Genomic DNA, 18,982 nt, shown 5'->3' with positions numbered 1-18,982 from the left:
ATTAAGTTGCACAAAATCAGATTCCCTCAAATGAAAATAACTTCCTCCCAATAAATAAGTTAGAAGAGTAGCTAAAAGTTTGAACTGCTACAGGTATATTTTTATTATTATTTATCTATTGCATTTTTTCCTACATTTTTAAAACAAATATCCTAATTTGTAAACTGTTTGCTCACAATTTTAAATATGAGAAAAATTTTTAAAATTAAGTTCATGAAATCAAAAATTTTAAATTAAAAATATACAACTATTTTGAACTCGCTTCTTTGATGACATCTTTGTTAGACATAAATCTTTGTGATTAAAATTTTGCTAATAACTTAAATGACATCTTATTCAATCATTTAAGTTATAAATAAAAATTTTAACAAACATAAAATTTAAATCATGTCATACTATATAATTTTAACGATCAAAACTCAAAATGCAACTAAACCTGATTAAATGGTTTCTAGAAAGAAAAATTCAAAAGTTGTATTATAGATTTTAATGTCTCCAGAACTATTCATCCAATTTTTCTGAATTTCGACATTTAGCACATCTTAAAATTCTGCAAAAATTTTTCATCTTCCAATATCAGTTTCTTTTTATAATACTAACAATTTAAATAATTATATATTTTTAAAATAAAAATTTACATAGAACTCTTTTTGGAGAAAAGTTAACAAATGTATAAAAAATAATTTAGAGTAAAATTAACATTAAAGGGTCAGAATCTTTGGCTTTCCAAATGAACTATTATGACCATATATGTAATTACATTTTGATTTTTGAAGATTCAAAATTTGAGTCCATAAAAAAATAGTATATTCATTCAGAAGAATTACATTCTTTTCTTTCGCTGATTCTGTAATTTAAATTATTGTCTGAACTAATTAATTTGCTTATAAAGATAGACTCTTGTTCCTGTTTGAGAAACATTTCTCTGTTAAATAATAAAGAAAAGGAAGTTTGTTTTGTGGGAAAAAACGAGACCCTAACTTTAAACTGAGTTCTGGGCAATGAATTATAACAGGGTTCCCACTACTTATAAAAAATAAATGAATGGTAGCTAAGATTTTTGAGAACTACTGAAAAATGCCTAAATTTATCTTTCATTAATGAATTACGAAATTATTCTAGAATTATTTTTTGCACCCATATGTATTTCCGTTAGATTAAATATTATTTTTTGATAGCTTAAAACATCTAGATATATGTCACTTTTGTTATAACTTTAAAAACTTTTCAGACAGTGGGAACCCTGTATAAGGTCAGTGAATTAAATTGATAACCATCATTACAATACATAAAAATAAATTTATTAAAATATAAAATCAACTCAATTGAAAGTTTTAGATACTTTACCTGTTAAATAGTTACTCTTATTTTTTCTTCCAGAATATACTGCAGTTTTTTCCTTGCGGGAAGACGTAAATTTTATGGCATCTTCATTAGACATGTTTTCTATGAAATAGAATTAAGAAATATTAGAAAAAAAGGATTCTTATTTAAAGTTCAAGAAATTCAGCACATTCTATACCTTTCACTTTAAAAGAAGAAAAAAACAGAAAAAGATATGAGGCTTAAGAATTATTTATTTTTATACTTTGAATACTGTTTTTCATTAAAAAAAATTTACATTTCAGAGAAAGCACAAATTTTTATCAAATAGTTAAATGCATATTATTTTATTTGCTTATTCTATTTTTGTTTTTAGATAAGTATGAAGTTTGTATTATATCTTAAATTCAAAATTACTGTTTTAACAATAAGTATGAGTTGCTGGAGGTCTAGTTATACTTAATAAAGTAAACAGATCTTAAGATTTTCCTCTTTTGAATTTCAGAATTTAAAAGATGAATTTTAAAATTTTTCTCGAATATTTTTGTTATTTTGGACAATAAATAAATACTTCTAGGCCTATTGCATGCCTGTGACAAAATTTGAGTTAAGAGAATTTAGAAGAAATACTGAATTAGCATAAATATGTGAATCTGTCAACACATTTTTAAATATGAGTTTTCATCTCTGTATAACAATTTTTTTTACACCAAGCAAAAACTATAAAAAATTAGAAAAGTTCTAATTTTGAAATTATGATTTGTATATCAAGCTTAAGGTTGAGATTTCATTTTTAAAAAGAAATAAAACATTTTCCAAAAGTAACAAGAATTTAATGTTACCTCGTTTCTTTATGGGACTGAAATCATAGTTTCGTTGTGGAAGAGGCCTATAATTTGGTTGTGTCTGTGGTAATGTAGATGCTATATCAACACATTTTTCTGGTGATGTCTGCAAAGAAATATTTAGTTCATATATGTGTGGCACCATAAGTAAATTGTTACCAATTTATGAAATATTTTATTTTCAAAAAGGTTTTTAAAAAAATTTACAATATCATAACTTAAAGAGTCACTCATTTCATACCTGATAGAGAATAAAACTCTGTTCATCAAGGGAAGCCTCCTCGATAATTGAGAAACAAATGAAATACAGAGTTTCAGACACAACTCAAGTAGTTTCCACAGTTTAGTAAAATATATTCTGTCATTGCAATGTTTAATATAGCTACTATTACTGTTAATCGAATTAACAGAGCAAACATGTTGAGTTGGATAGAGTGGAAGTCAAAACCTGCATTATTTTTCTGGTATTACTTAATTCTATCATTACTGACTATTACTTCATTCTGTCAAAATATTAAAATCAATAAAAAGTGTGCAAGTTTTAGAAACTATTTTTTGCTTGACAGCTTGAATATTTTAAGTAAAAACTTAAATCTTTTGTTAATAGTGTAAAATTACAAGTATCCTTGAATTAAGTGTATTAAAATTGCTTTCCTCTCATATGAGAACTTAAACCACATATTAAAAAAATCTTATTTTTCAAATTTTTGAAAATAATCTCTCAGTCAAAAAATATGCAGATTAGAAACAAAAAGTAATCTGCGTTATATTTGTTTTTATTACAAAAATTAATGCACTGTAAATTGTTTTTGATTAAAAATTATTACAAAAAGAAAAAACAATCCCGCAATTTTTATGATGATGTATTTCTAGCTTGAACCTTTTCTAACCAATTGTTTTAAATTTAAATGTTTGATGAGGCTTAAAATTAGAATAAATTTTTATTTGTCTTAGAAAAAGAAAACCATAGATACTTACATATTTTACTGCTGTTTCTTCGGGTACTTTCAAATCATTCTTTTCTTTTTCACTGGGAATGGGTGAAGAGTAACTGTCCTTTGAATTTTTCACTTTACTACTATGTTCAATATCCTTAGAAATTTCTTTTACTTTTTTTGACAAAGAACTAGAAACAAGTTTTGAATTTTTCTTTTTCTTTAAGGGCACAATATCATTAAAACTTAAGCAGTCTTCGAATGTGGCTTCTGAAGAAGTAAATTCCTCAGTTGATAACATTTTTAAGCTTTTTTTAACAGTTTTTTTGGTCTTAGATTTATTATTTGTTCTTTCCTCTTTAGCTCTTTCACTAGAGGAACTCTTTTTACTTGATTCACCATCTTTCACAAGTTTTTTCTTAGAAAGCTTTTCAAAATCACTAGAACTTTTCAAATCTTTATTTGAATGTGTCCTTGATTCACTACTTGGTTTATAGGAATCAGTTTCAGAGGTTCTAGACTTTTTAGGAGAAGATTCAAAGGAGGAAGAAGAATCACTGTTATGAGCATTCTCAAAATTGTTGGAAGCAGGAACTTCTTGCTCATTATTTGAAAATGCATTAGCATACTCAGAATCAGAATCATCATCTTCATCATAAAGGTTTTTCTGTAGAAAGCTAGAAGAGTGTTTTGATGAAATTTTTTCACTTTTAGAAGGAGAACTTAATTTATTTTTATTTGTATTCTTTTTACTAGAATGACTTTCCCCATTATGTTTGATGGAATGTTTAGAATGCTCAACTTTGTAATTTATTTTCATATCTTTTTCCTTAGCATGCTTTTTCTTTAATTCGTGTTCCAGTTCTTCATTTGAAGGTCTTTTTGTTGAATGTTTCTCTTTATAATGCTTCTCTTCCTTAGAAAGCATTTTTAACTTTTCCTTTGAATGCTCAGAATTGCTATGTCTGTTTTCAGAATGTAGATCTTTACTATGTTTTTCTTTTTTAAGATATTTCTCTTCATTATGCTTTTCAGATTTTTTAGTTTCTTTTTCAGACTTGTGATGTGATTTGGAACTAGAGTGATGTAGCATCGCTTTTGGGTGATCGTTTTCTTTCAAAGAAGATGGGTCACTTGATTTCTGCGAGTTGGCTACAACATCTCTCCATTTATTCAACACAGAAGAAGCTTTTGAGCCAATATTTCCAGGCTTTTTTGCCATAACTCTCATAATTTTACCTGCTCCAGTACCCTTAAAAACAAAGTTTAAAAATTATTAAATTCTCACAGAACTTAATGAGTTTGACATATAGATGTTATAAAACTTTAATAACGATATTATTAACATACTATCTACATGAAGGAAGCTATTATGTTTCATTAACATTAATCACCTAGTTAAGTTCAATCTTTTTATTTTACTTTTTATTAACTTTCACTAACTACATATGTTTATTTATCTCAATCTGTAACGAGTAGGTAGTTTATGGTGAATAAGAATTGTGTTATTTTTAATTCCAGGGATAAGTGAAGGTAAGAGGTAAGCCACAAAACATTTGATTCAAAATATTTGACCAAAAAAACTTATATTTTTATGTACTTTTTTACCACACAAGTATTTATCTCTTAATCACTTTCAAAAGCAGTAATTTAGTGCCACAAAACAAATTTCTTTATGTATAATGATAAACAAAATTTTTAAAACACTTTTTCTGCTTCAACAATCAATGCGCTTGAATATATACTTAAGATTTACCATTCAAAATCTTATTTTTATATCCTATTATTTAATAATCACTTTACTCCCTGAACATTAGAAATATGTTTTAAGATAATTAGGCAAAGATAATTAAATTTAAATAAATGTTAATATATTCTGTAACTTATTGTTTGCCTTGCAGACCACAAAACTAGCTAAGTTTATGGGATATATCCTTATATTTCTAATTTAAATTGGAAAAAAAAAATAGAAATTTTATCTAATCCTATCTTATCCTATTCACTTGATTTTTGAATTAAAAATATTAATAACTTTTTTCTTATTATATTCTTTGATAACTTCTGGTTCATACACATAATAGTACATGTAAAATTTAGCAGTAATTAATTTAAACAGTTTTAAATATATATGTTTAATATTTGATGTAAATATTAAATCTAAGCATACATTCAAAAACACTTGGAACAATAAGTAATCATGGATTTGGTATCAAAATTACATTATCGTCATGTTAATGTTCAGCAACATTCTCAAACACCAATTAAGAAATTCATTAAATATGATACAGAAATATTTTTTTAAACAATTATTACCTGAAGCAATTCTATTGTTATTGGAATTTTAGACATCTTGTGTATGATTCGTAGAATCTGTAAGAAAATAATGAAATATTATTACACTATTGAAACTGTTATAACATATTTATATATTAAAATAAAAGCAAAGATTTAAAATAATAAGTTTATCATTTATTAAGTAAAACTTATCTATTTTGAATACATTTTTTTGAGTTCTCTTGTAAGAAAGAAAGTCAAAATTCAGCACATTTTAGAGGCTCTAAATTAATGTTAAAGTGAGAGAAAAAAAAGTTATCAAAATCTGACAAATCATCAACTTTATTTTTCTAATCTCAAATTAATTGGACAAAAAAAGATCATTTGATGCTAATTTTACTTTGTTTAATCAGGTTTTATAACAAAGATCTAGAGGCAGGATAAGGTATGTGTTTAATTCAATTATAATGAAGACCAAGATAATTTTATAAATTCCGTAAAACTTTTATTTTCATTTCTAACAGATAACTGTTACAAATCAGTGAGCTCTTTATTTTGGATTCAGCTTAAAATGCCCTTTTAAGAAATTGAATATAGTTTGAAATGCATGGAAATAGCTCAAAATGCCAATTCACGAAAATAGACACAGCTTTAAATATGTATTTAAGAGCATGAACACAAGATAAAATGTATCTTTCTAGTAGTGTTAAACTTAAATTTTAACAACTGAAACTGGGATTTCTCTTACTTTTTTAAACACTAAATAAACATAGGCATTACAGAGCAAAGACCCAGAATCTGAATGACTGCGCTGCAAATGGAGTATTTTAAATGATCTTCTTCATATTCAGATCTCTAAGAATAAAGTGATATTTGAAAAACTAAATTTCTACAAGCATTAACAAATATTTAAAACCATTATTATAAATTTATAGAAACTGTGGCAACCATTTAAAAGGAACTGCAGACCTTTAAAGTCTTTTGAAAAAAGAGACTAAATTAAAAATACTGTATTAAGTAATTCATACAAATGGAGGACTTAGCACAATGCAAATTTATTTTGATTTACTAGTTAATTTAAAAATAAAATATTTATAAGGAGTAGTTTGAAAAACAGAATCAAACAATCAGTCAATTTTCCTGAACGCGCATTTTAAAGTATGCTTAAATAAAAAAGCTCTTCAAAGAGATTTATAGTAGGGAACCGATTATCCGGAACGATCGGGACCATCGCTATTCCGGATAACTGATTTTTCCGGTTTTCTGAATCGCTACAAAAAGCCGTTTTCTTATTGTTAAACCCAACTAAAAAAATATATGTATTGGGAAATAATCTTAAAAAGAAGAAAAAACGATGAAGTAATACACTAATGATTATTTCCAAAATGATGGTGAGGTAAACATCTTTCAAAAAAGAAAGAAAAATCCTAAAATCTTATGAGGAAAAAAACATTTTTTTTAGAAAAATGGCGGGAAAATTTATCGAATTTCGTTCCGGTTTTTGGTTTTCCGGTTTTCTGACTTCCGGATAATGGGTTCTGTACTGTATTTGCAAAAGTCTTATATATATTTTAAATAATAGATGCATTTATATTATGCAAAAGATACTCTTTAATATGATTAATAAAAATTGTACTGGATATTTCAACAAATGCAATAAAATATTTAAACTTAAAAATATATCAAAAGAAAAACATATTGGACAAAAATAGATTAATAATTTAAAAGTAATAAGCAAAAAGTCTTACTAAAAAAATCATAAAGGTTTTGAAACTCTTTAAAGAAAGATACACATGCTTTTTTTTTCATACATATACATGCGCTACAAAGACAATATGAGAGATGATTTTTTATTCTTACTGTTATGCAGCATAAGCTATCATTTGGTCTCAACTTGGGAATCCCTCAAGTGCCGTTAAAACCAATTACATATTTTAATTTAGTGTTAAAATACCATGAAATTCGAGCAATTTGCTTGTTAGTGGTGGAAGCTAGTGCCTAGATGTTAAACTGTGTGTTGTTTTGATAATGTTCGATTTTTTTTTTGTCAATTTTTCAACATCACTGATACAAGATTGAGAACATCTAAGCCATTTGAAAACATTGCTAACGTTGTGAATGAAATTTTTTTTTAAATTTTTGTTAATGGGTCATTCTCAAAATTGACAATAATTCTTGTCACCAGATACTTGTAATTAAAGTTTTTAATATTAATTGAAATGGGCTATAAACCTTAATAAAACTTATAGAACACATTTCAATTGCAAATTTAATAAAAGATATTAAATATGTTAAGATTGTTAAATTCAACCTGTCACGTCTACACATCATAAAATTAATATTAGGTAAATTTAATTATATTCTTAGTAAATAGAATTGATATCTCAAAGTTATGCAATCTCCCCACTCTCTACACTTTCCCCTTCTCCGCTCCAAATATTACGGCAATTCTTTCCTCCCCCCATGGCGGTAGATTTCATTAAGTTGGAATATACTGGAGTGGGGAAAAATTTTCACGGAAAACATGGTAATGGATATGGGGAAAGTGAAGCGGGTGGAGAAATCAAGTAACCTTAGAAAGCCTATTCTATTTACGAAGAATATAATTAATTACTACTATTTGTATAGTTTCAAATATTCAAGATTTATTTACCAATTTCGAGAATTCAGTCTTAAACGTATCAGCGCAGTATAGAAAATCATGTTTTCGTTACGTCTGTGGGTACAATCCACAGACGCGATACTGTGTTCACTTTCCGATTACCTAGAGCCCTCACATCTTGATTGAAGGGCGAATGAGAATACAAGTTTTAACAGTTTCCTAACCACTTCAAACGAATTTTAACGTTATCTTTTTCGAAAATAGAATTTATTCTCAATTTATCAATTTTCTGACTAGCTAGAGAGCTTTAATATCAACTGGAGTTCTGAGTATGCTGACAATATTAGTTTAAATAATTTCTTTACCGTTACTAGCAGAATTCATTTCCATATAGAATTAATCGTCAATCGATATTTTCGACAAATTAACACGCATTTGAGCTAAAATGTTTAATTTCTTCACAGCTAGAAAGTTAACATTTAAACAGGAGCTCTGTATCTGATAACAAAACAAGTTACATTTGTTTCCATAATGTTGCAATCAAAATTCTCAATTTTATCACTAATCGACGTTTAAAACATATTCCAATTTAAACAAATTAACACACACAAAACGATAATGATACAAGTTTTTTTGTTATATTTGTGAAAAAATTGAATTATTTTTTGCTCCTTAGTGCATAAAATTATTATTTAATTTCATTACCAATTATTTCCCATCATTGAATACTTAAAAATTTAAACAATGATTATTTGTGCCATTTTCAAAAAAACTATGTACAATATTTATTATTTTACAAATTCTTCCTAAATCAATAAATTATTATAAGGAAAACTTTCGATCTAATGACACACTTATAACACTCAATATTTTATGCCAGTGTAAATGGTGATCACGCCTGGTGCACATCATTTATGTGTTAAACAAACTTAACTAATTTGAGTATAAGATCGAATCTACTATAACAATGTCATTAAATAAATTCAGATCTCTCTCAAGAGAATTTTAAATCAAATGTCTGTCAAATCATATATATATGTCTGTCATGTTAAAAGAATGATATTTTTAATCTAATCCACAAATAGTGCTTGCATCTAACGCGCAAACGTTTGAAACCTTTCCCACAAGAAAGTAATAATATTGATCTAATTATCTCAAAAAAATGTGATGATGTGGCTTTAGTAGCTTGGGAAATTGATCAGTCCCACGCTACTGAGACTTATTAATATTTAAATATATTGTCCAGAAAGATATAAAAACCCTCTTTCCAAGGTCAAATGTGCTACTCTCTACCTATCCACCAGCATGTAAGGTTGTCATTCTGGGGCTCTGGCCCTTACTTTAAAAAAATTATATTATGATTCCTGCATTTTCCTGTATCTTTTTCAAGAAGCACCGGCCACACTACGAACTTACAATGTTTATGCTTTCAAAGCGTAATATATATGTATGTATATACAGGAGTGATTGTGAGCCCAAGTCAAAATTACGGAAAATTTCTTGAGTAAAAAAAAAGTTTAAATCGAAAAATTAGAAAAAAATTTAAACAAGGTTTTTTCCTTTTTCTCAATATTTCTTAGTTTACTTAAAATATATTTAAAATTTTACACATACCTATGATGACTTGGAGAAGTAACTGAAATTTACAAATGTCTTTCTTTCTTGAGCTTATGATTATAATAACTATTTACTGATAAAAAATGAATATTAATCTTGAATATAAGCTTATAAAGTAGCTCTCCTTACAAACAAAATAAACTGCGTTTTTAAGTTCCACCCTTGAAAATTTGATTTCCGAAAACTTTTGTGATTAATGATTTTTTGAGACATCTGAACCTTCAATCTCCGGAAACTTCCGGATCACGGTTAGAGAAATATCCGGATTTTTTCCGGAGCACAATCAGCCCTGTATATATATATATATATATATATATATATATATATATATATATATATAAACACAGAAGACCTATGGAAAACTCTTCAAACTTGCGGGAATCGCATTTTAAGTTCAGTTGATTTAAGTGGAAACGAAATGCCTCAAACGCAGGTCTTATCAAGGCAAAGGGTGGGGCTCCTCGATGTTCTTCCAATAACTTCCTCAATATTTCTGAATAGATTAAGTATGTAATTTTGCTTCCTTACATTAACAATGTTCTTTATTTTGAAAACGAGACCAGTATAACTTAATTTTGGATTGATACGATGTCTTCTGAAATTCTTTGAAAAAACATAGGTTTGCTCAGACTTTCACAACTGTATTTACATAAATTGTTCCAATTTTTACTGTTTTCCCATTGAAAAATTTATCCCTATAACATTTAATTGCCATTTCAGTTATAAATTGAGAATTTTTTTTTTTTATATTTTGAGATTCAGTAATTCAAATAAGTCAGGAGAATATTGACATGCTTATGTAGAGAAAGTATGTTCCCGTGTCTGATTTAACTAAAAATGTCGTCTGCATAAATAAATTTATTTAAGAATCAATAAGATTGCGTGGGCACTTGCATTTTTTCAGTCCTGCAATGAAATTTAATATCACCACAAAGACATATTGAAAGACGTATTAACTTTTCCTGCATTCTAATTTTTCATAAACCTCCCTCCCTGTTGACCCTACGGGCGGAAAAATTATTTGATTATACAATATTTAATAATATTGATAATTATTTGATATTAATTATTTAATTTGAATTCTGAAATTTATTACTGTTTCGAATGCTAGGTCAATTCCCTAGAGAATAAAGCAAAAAAAGTTTTTTAAAAAAATTTTAAAAAGAAAACTTAAGAGTTTAAAAAAAAGTTTTTTGCATATTTCGACAACTTCCAATCCAATCCCCCTTCCCCCTCCTCAAAAATTGAACAAAAAAAACTTTTTAAGCTTTAAAGAAAAAACATGTTTCAGTAAGTACATACATTTTTAAAATGCATCCATGCATTATCTAAAACAGACATAATTAAAAAATTAAACATTTCAAAATTTTAAAAATCAAAATGAAAAAAAATCGAAATTTAACATTTCGAAGTTCGGTTTTCGAAAGTATTCGGTTACCTTAAAATAATTTAGAAATAAAAGTTTTGACGGTTTTAATATGACCGGTGCGTAGTATGATTCTTCCAATTTCAATATGTTTTATAAAAGAGTGAATTTCAAATTGAGACATTTTTGATGTCTGACAAAAGACAATTTTTTGTTTTGGAATTTAATATCATGTAAGCTTAGATGTTGGCGTTTTCCAAAAATACATACGATTAAGAGAGTTATTATAAATAATTTTATAAGGATTTGTATAACGCTTTATTTTACATAAAATTTTCAAATAGCATTGCTAGAAAACCGTCTGTCCGAAATGACAAAGTCAAATGTAGTAATTATATTTTACGTATTTCCAATAAGTAAAATAACTTTAAAATATTTTATCCATTTTAATAAATTGGTTAATAATAAATCTAGAAGATATGCTTCAATTTTTTAAATTTTTCTTTAATTTTATGGTTTATATTGTTTTGTGTTGTCCCAGAGAAATGTCCGGTCTGTCACCTCAGTAAATATTACTACCACTTTTTAGTATTGTTTTCATGATTCATAATGTGGTAATAATCATTTCGAAAAGCAATCTTAAGATGAAAGATTAATTTGAGGATTTTTTGATTTTTGCAAAAAAAAATTTTATGTTATGCTAGTATGTCAATGACATACTATTGAAGCTTTATTAGCTATTTGTACTTTACAAAGTAAGTCTGAACCACATTTGAGGCATGATAAAAGCCTAAAAAGTTTACACGTGTTTGTTAAAGAAAAATTAAATTTGCAAAACTGCCCGGTCTTACCTGTTAAAAGTATTAGACTTGACTTGATTATTAAACAATAATAAATCTAATAAATATTTTTAAGATGTCCCCGTGTATTATCAACTAAAAACTGAATGATGAATTATAGAACAGTGTATTTTCAGCAAAGTTGAAAAATCTGACATTGTATAACAATGCCTAAAATCTATTAATTCTAAATTTATTAATCATTTCACATAATGCTCAAGTATTGTGTAGTCTGCCAAATGACAATCCAGCAAAAGAAAAAATATGAATTTAATACGTATGATTTATTAGCATATTAAATGAAAATGATATCTTGGTGCAACAAATTCATATTTTATTTTAATTCCTTTTCGAAGAAAGGCGTAGAATTTCAGTAGTAATCACTGAGTTAATAACAACAGAGATGGAGATCAAAACATGCAAAAAAAAGAAAGAAAAAAAGCAGTAAAATCGAAAACTCTCCTGTTTCTACTATCACGTCCCCCCCCCCCCCCGCTCGTCAAAGTGATGCATGTTAGTGACCTCAAACTATCTTTTTCCTTCTTCGCATATTTTCCATTTAATTCCATGAAATCATTTTTCAATTTAAATTTTTCCCATTCGAATTTTTAACAAATATACGTTATAATTTTTTTTTTTTTTAGGTTGAGTGGGATAATTTTACCAGGTAAAAATTAAAAAAGTATATTTAATTAAAAAAAATTTTTCAATTTGAATTTCCATTTTAGCTTTTCGATTTAATGGTTTTTTTTAATCTGAATTTAATAAGTTTTAAATTATTTTACTTTCCGGTTTCGTTTAATAATTAATATTGGGAAAATTAAAACAAATAAATAAATGGAAAAGAATTAGAAACAACGCTTTTTTGATTTCAACTTCCATTATTCGCATTTAAACATTACACGTGTTTAATTCATTTAATTTAATTTTCAATTTTTTAGCAAATGTATGTCATTTTAATTTTAGAATTGCTGAGGTAAGCAATCGAAATAGTCTGAAAAAAACCTGCACAAGCAGCTTCGACGTTTAAAGAGTGATAGTGAGCAAAGGCGTATTTCAGAATGTAGTTTAAATAAGGATACGGTATTATTATTATTGCTCCGCTTAATTTAGTTGATCGAAAACTATTAGCCGGGCAATTGTTTCCCCCCCCCCCCAGCAGTTATGTACTCTACTTCAGCGGTTCCCTGATGGCGTTCCGCGGAACCCTGGAAACTCCATAGATGGGTCCCAGAAGAGTTTAAATCAGCATAGTTTGTCTATAGAGAGAACTCCCCAGCCATGAAATCTAAGGCCGTCTGCTGCCATGGAAACAAGAAATAGTGCATTTCAAAGAGGGGAGCGAATTAAGGGGAGACGCTTATAAGAGTTATTTTTCCTAAAACCATTCCAGGTGTGCGAATTTAATTTTTCGGCATGCAACTTATTATTTTAAGAGTTTTAATTATTAAACGACTATTGAAAAAATTTCATTCTTCACATTAAATATTATGAAAATAATTGGTAGTCTTTCTTGGTCAATATGTTCACTAATAAATTTTATTTATATAGGGTTCCCCCAAATCATAGGGTTCCGTTCAATCATTTAGGGTTCCGTAGTCGTAAAAAATTGGGAACAGCTGCTCTATCGTCAATTGACTAGCAATACGCCTCACATTGTTTAAATTTTTGCTGTTATTTATTTAATTTGGATTTATCACAAATTGTAAAGTCTACCTATAAATTGTTTCAACCGATAGCATTGATTCAAATTGCACAGATTTCTTTCCAATTTTGTATTTTGTCATGTAAAATTACTTTTCTTTAAAATGAAGCTTGCTTACTTACTCTTAAATGAAACTTGCTCACCATACTATTAAAATTTTTCGCCTACATCAAAATAATTTAATAAAAGATAATAAATTATTCTAAAAAACTAATTTTTATTCATTTATCTTAGGATCAATGAATTTCAAAATTGTGTGCAAAATTTTTTGATTCGCTTCAAACATTTTCGAGCTATAAACGTAATTCAGTAAATTTTGCGAGAGAATGAATGCTCGATGCAAACATATTGTGCAATAAATAAATTTAAACATAGCCTATAATAAATTTACGTATTTCTTGTAGGGATGTTTTTGTAACTAAGAAAGATAAAAAAAAAAAAAGTAGATTAATTAAAACTAATAATAAAATTTGTAAAATTCCATAAATTCACCTATGTTTTGAAACGTTATATTAAAATACACTAAGAGAAAACCTTTCTTAAAAATAATAAGGATATTTTTCCATTCGCAATAATTAGCCTATCGCATAGTTAATCAAATAATGCACTGATATTGCATAAACTAAAATAAATATTTCAAACATAATTACTTTAAACTTGAAAGTAAAACTATAGGGCCCAATGTTATAATAGGGGGAAAATTTACAATTCCAAAATTTATAACTTTCCTTATCACTGTAATAATTATTTTTTTCTAATTAGAGCCAACTGTCATGCAAAGAACAATAACAATTTTGCTTCCCACATGGACTGTAGGTTTTGTAGACTTAAGTCTTAACTTTCTATTAAACGTCAATAACTAGATTTCTAAAGTAATTACAAAACTTTTAACGAAAACACCGTTCCTTAAGTTAAATATTTGTTCCTTACTTGAAGTTTTATAAATCTAAATTTTCGTTAACATGAAGAAAATTTTGTAGCATGAGCATCAAGTCTTTTAAGTCTATTTTCAATTAAAAAAATTCTTTCAGAACTTAAATTTAGATAATTCAAAAGTGGTTCTCATCAAACAATACGGGGGGAAAAAGTAATCAACTACTGTGTGAAGCGAGTTTATCTAAATTCCACTCGATTTTATGCTGTCATGACAACACTTTCAAAAAATGTAGTAGGAGCATAATTAGTTGATTAGTCATATTTTCGTCCATTTATTTTTTAAACAGAAAATATTCTGAAGATAAGAGTGCAAATGTATTCTCCTTTCTTAGATCAGTTGCAATAGTTCGAATGATTAGTCATTCTTCCTTACTACCCTGGGAGGCGATTTTCCAATCCAGCGGCCTCTAAGGACCCGCTCTCCTGTTCAGCATATTCTTAAATAAATAAAAACTAGATTCTTGACTTTTTTTTTTTTAGTTTTGGTTACAAATTTTAAATTTTGCATTATAATTGGAACCAACTACAGCCAAGAGGAAAATCCTTAAAAAAAAAAGAAAAAGCTAGTTCGTAAAGGCGACTGGATTGTAAATTAGCATCCGGGAAGTACCGAATAGAAAGTCTGGATATTTATTCCAACCCATTTGTTTTGAATATGAACAGACATGGGATTCAGCGGGGTGTGCTGCAATTCTTAAATAGCAAGTAATTTTAAAAACTGCAGTAAAAAAAATATTGGATCTTAGAATGTATTAAAAAAATATTATCTTTTCCTCTTTTAATAAATATTTCTTCCCTAAATCATCCAGTAAATAATCATCATGCATCAATGTTTCTTGTATGATTTTAAATCAATCACCGGATGGGAAAGACACATGAGTTTTAGATATTCAAATATTGTTTTAAGTAACCCTTCATTATTTATATGCAATAGTAATAACATTCTAACACGTGTTTAACTTTGTTGGAGGTTTGCGGTCTAGTTTCATAGTTGTTGGTAAATCTTGTGATCAGATTTCCTGAATAAATGCATAGATTTAGAATCAAGAGTTAAAGCTTAATAACTAACTTTGCAATAACTTTGTTCATGCTTTAACAATCTGGGGGGAGGGAGCTCTTAAAACTCTCAATGTCCGTTGTAAGTCTAACTTAAGGAGGTAGTGAAATTTGGAAACTAAAAGAAAATGTAACACCTTTTGAAAATTAAAAAAAATAATTGAAAAATCACATTGATGATTGAGAAAAAAAAGCTTGAAAAAATCGAGCTTTCCGCGAAACGTATACTTTAAAACGTTAACTACCGCGTGTGTTTGCAACGAATTCTCCACTCTGCGAAACGTCAGCTGCTGGCTTATTTCATTTTGATTTCGAATATAAAAGGGACAAAATAGGAAGGGGAAAAAGTGTGACAAATTATTCACACCAAATGGTTTCTTTTTGACACGGCAATTACAAAAGGAATCCAATACCAAATACTGGAACTGCATTAATTTATGGGGCGCCTACACAATTGTGTTTATCCCCAGTAGAAAAATTTTTGTACCTGATAAGATTAGATTTCTTAAGGTGGAAATAATTTACATGACGCATTTGAAAAATTCTAAAAAACATGGGAGAATTTGGAGAAAGTTCTAAAAGATGATTAAAAAAAAGGGGAGGGGGGAATACCAAATAGTATTGGAAATATTGCAGAGAATTTCAGTTACAAACACTTTTCAGTACTGTTTTAAAATTGCGATAAAGAAAACTGTAAAAATTTGAAGATTTAGAGAATTGATGTAAGCAAAATTATTAGGCCACCTGAAAATAAAACCTAGCTTTCTGTTAAATGAAGTCAGCATGATATCACCGTTTGAAAAATTCATTTTTAAAAAAACTTTAGATGCGCAAGCAAACGAATTTCAAATTAAGTTGCGTAGAATCAGTAAGTGAAAAAGAGTCTTGCTCAGTTAAAAGTGCTTGATTATTAACAGAGAATTTTAAATGTTGTATAATTTATTTCAACTGTTAATAAATTCCTTGGTAATATTTTGAAAAAGGTATTTCCACTGACAATGAACATATTAGTTACCCTCATCTTTTGCAGTATGTTTTACGATTCTTAAAATCATAATCTACAAATCGCAAAACTTGCATTGCATACGATCAGCATTTTCACTAGAATAACTTATATTTTAATATTTTCAAATTTCAACTCGGAACCAATAAGTTTTAGAAATGGATAATAGCTCATCCACATTAAGCCCAAAAATTTGGTGAAAGCTGAAAGCAATTTTTAAAATGGAAAAAAAATTTTAGAGACATTATTATCATAAATTTTGTGACGAGCATAATTTTTTAAAAATAATTTATGCAATAATACAAATAATTTTTTCGCAAAGGACACAAATTTCTCCTAAACAACTTTATTGGTTAGCTCAAAATGATAAATTTTTACAAACTAAATGGCAAAAATTAAACATTATTACAAAGGCTCAGATTTAGATCCCCCCCCCCTACATTTTAGAACTCTTTTCGCTACTTTTTCGGGTTTTTGGAGACATTTTTTCCCCCGTTTTTTGGGGCAATTTTCTTTTGTTGAGATTTCTGGGTGTTAGAACTGTCTTAATATACCGCAGGGGTTTCCAACTGGCGGACCGCGAACTAAAATAAAATAGTTGTCATTTTTTGGGGAAAATTCTTTTTAAAAAATCTATATGGGTTCAAAGTACTTTTCTTTCGTTAAAAAAACTTAAATCTCTGTGTTTCTGTGAAATTTAACATACCAACGGTGCAAAAAAAAAAAAAAATTATTTCTCATGTTTTGTATCCAAGAAAATATTTATTAAAATACAAAAATAATCGTGTATGTTGCTCTTTTTTTATTTTTTTTTTTGTATATTGTGAATATAATTTAGCATGTGTGTATCAGAAATTTTCTCAAATTCTCCGATTTAACTTTTCGAAACGAATCATTTTGGACGAAATTATATAAAATTTTAGTAAAGTTGCGGCCCGCCATTTGATTTGTGTTTTTAATTGCGGCCCCCGGCCTCCTGTAAGTTGGAAACCCCTAATATACAGTAATATAAAAAATATGCACTTGAGAGATTGCAAATTAATATTGGTAATATAATAATTTATAAATCTAATTTTTAATTTTAAACTTTTAACAAGACTAATTTAGCCCTTTCAAGGCCTTTTTTACCTTTTCCAATAAAAAGGCAAATTACAACTTTAAAAGATCAAATAAGGTAAAAATAACATTCTGCCAAAATAACAAATTAGCTATTTGGGGGAGGGGCTGGAACTTATGTGCCCAACCTGGAATTTTAGACGGAACACATATGTCCCAGTGGGAGCAAAAGGGTTAAACGTTAATCGGCATAAATTTTTACGATATAAAATAAATTGTAAATGCAATCCAAAGAAAACAACGTTTTTATCATTTAAAAATTAACAGAAATTGGAGAAAATTAATGTATGTAAAAAAGGAACTATATAAAAAATTTATCTGTTGATATTAAATTTTATTTGAACCAAAATGGGAGATATCACATCCATTATTATCGCATAACCACTTCTTGTTGTGAATGGGGACAGACTCCCTTTTGTGAGGGAAGAGGGAAGGAAAGATGTTTGTGAAATTGTGATAATTTGTGCCCCTAAGGGATAACAATTGTGAAATCCCAGATTGTGGTAAAAAGAAAAATATTCAAAATCAACAGATTAAATATTTTTATATTATTGTTTTATATATTTTCATCCAAAATCAGTACACATCTAATCATTACTAGTATTATACCTACAAATGTTATTAAAAAAAATAAAAACTCAAAATATTGTTTACTTTGTTTCTTAACTGCTTTTAAATATTTATATAATATAGTATGACATGGGACAAAGAGGATAGGGGTATGGTGAAATGTGACAAAGGGGAGAAGGTCAAAAATAATGAATAACAGATGTAATTTATGGGTGATCACTTGGTCTTAGCATTTAATAATTAAATAATTTTGCTTCTGTGAGAACTATATTAAACAAATTAGGCATGTTTTGGTTTCAAAGGAAATTAGGGAATTAGTAGAAAAATTATTAAAATATGTTCTTAATAAAATATGCTATAGAACATTGCGACATAAAAACAGTCTGCACCAACATGTAATTTTTACATATATTTTTATTTATTTCGTCATCTTTCTAGTTGCGTAAAATAAGCTGGTGTAATCAGTTATTTATTGATCTTTCTTTAAAAAAAATTCTTTTGTAAAAATGGAGTTTCATAAATCTAGACTCTTGAATAGATTAGATTAAAACCAGCATTTGTAGTCTTAGAAAATGGGATGTTTTGAACACACAAAAAGCAGGAATATTTGAACAAAACGCTAATAATCAGGGCAACTGACAAATCAAAATCTAATACCAGATGATATTTGTGAAATTATTTTAAGGTAATCAAATTGTCTTCTTTCTTTCATTAGACTAAGACATCACGGAATTATTTAAACCCTGATTCACTCTTAGCTGGTAAATCCAAATTTGAAGCTAAAAATAAAACATT

At 27.7% G+C, this 18,982-nt stretch overlaps 1 protein-coding gene across 2 annotated transcripts in view; it reads right to left on the bottom strand.

Moving 5' to 3' along the window:
* LOC107439175 (elongin-A) overlaps positions 1 to 18,982 on the bottom strand; it is a 29,429-nt gene that overhangs the window by 8,770 nt on the left and 1,677 nt on the right. Inside the window, exons 2-6 of one of the 2 annotated variants that reach the window (XM_071187360.2) lie at positions 6,126 to 6,232; positions 5,417 to 5,473; positions 3,147 to 4,355; positions 2,166 to 2,274; positions 1,348 to 1,446 (exon numbers count right to left, since the gene is read on the bottom strand). In XM_071187360.2, the coding sequence (XP_071043461.1) occupies positions 1,348 to 1,446; positions 2,166 to 2,274; positions 3,147 to 4,355; positions 5,417 to 5,452 (1,453 nt within the window). In that variant the 5' untranslated portion in view covers positions 5,453 to 5,473; positions 6,126 to 6,232. The remainder of the gene's footprint in view (positions 1 to 1,347; positions 1,447 to 2,165; positions 2,275 to 3,146; positions 4,356 to 5,416; positions 5,474 to 6,125; positions 6,233 to 18,982) is intronic. The other variant, XM_016051663.3, reaches the window with a different exon arrangement.

Source organism: Parasteatoda tepidariorum, chromosome 11 (genome assembly GCF_982258835.1).
Source record: "Parasteatoda tepidariorum strain Cologne lab strain chromosome 11, Ptep-v5.0, whole genome shotgun sequence".
Classification (NCBI taxonomy): domain Eukaryota; kingdom Metazoa; phylum Arthropoda; class Arachnida; order Araneae; family Theridiidae; genus Parasteatoda; species Parasteatoda tepidariorum.
The sequence above is the reverse complement of the archived record's forward strand: the minus strand, read 5'-3'. Positions and strand labels throughout refer to the sequence as shown.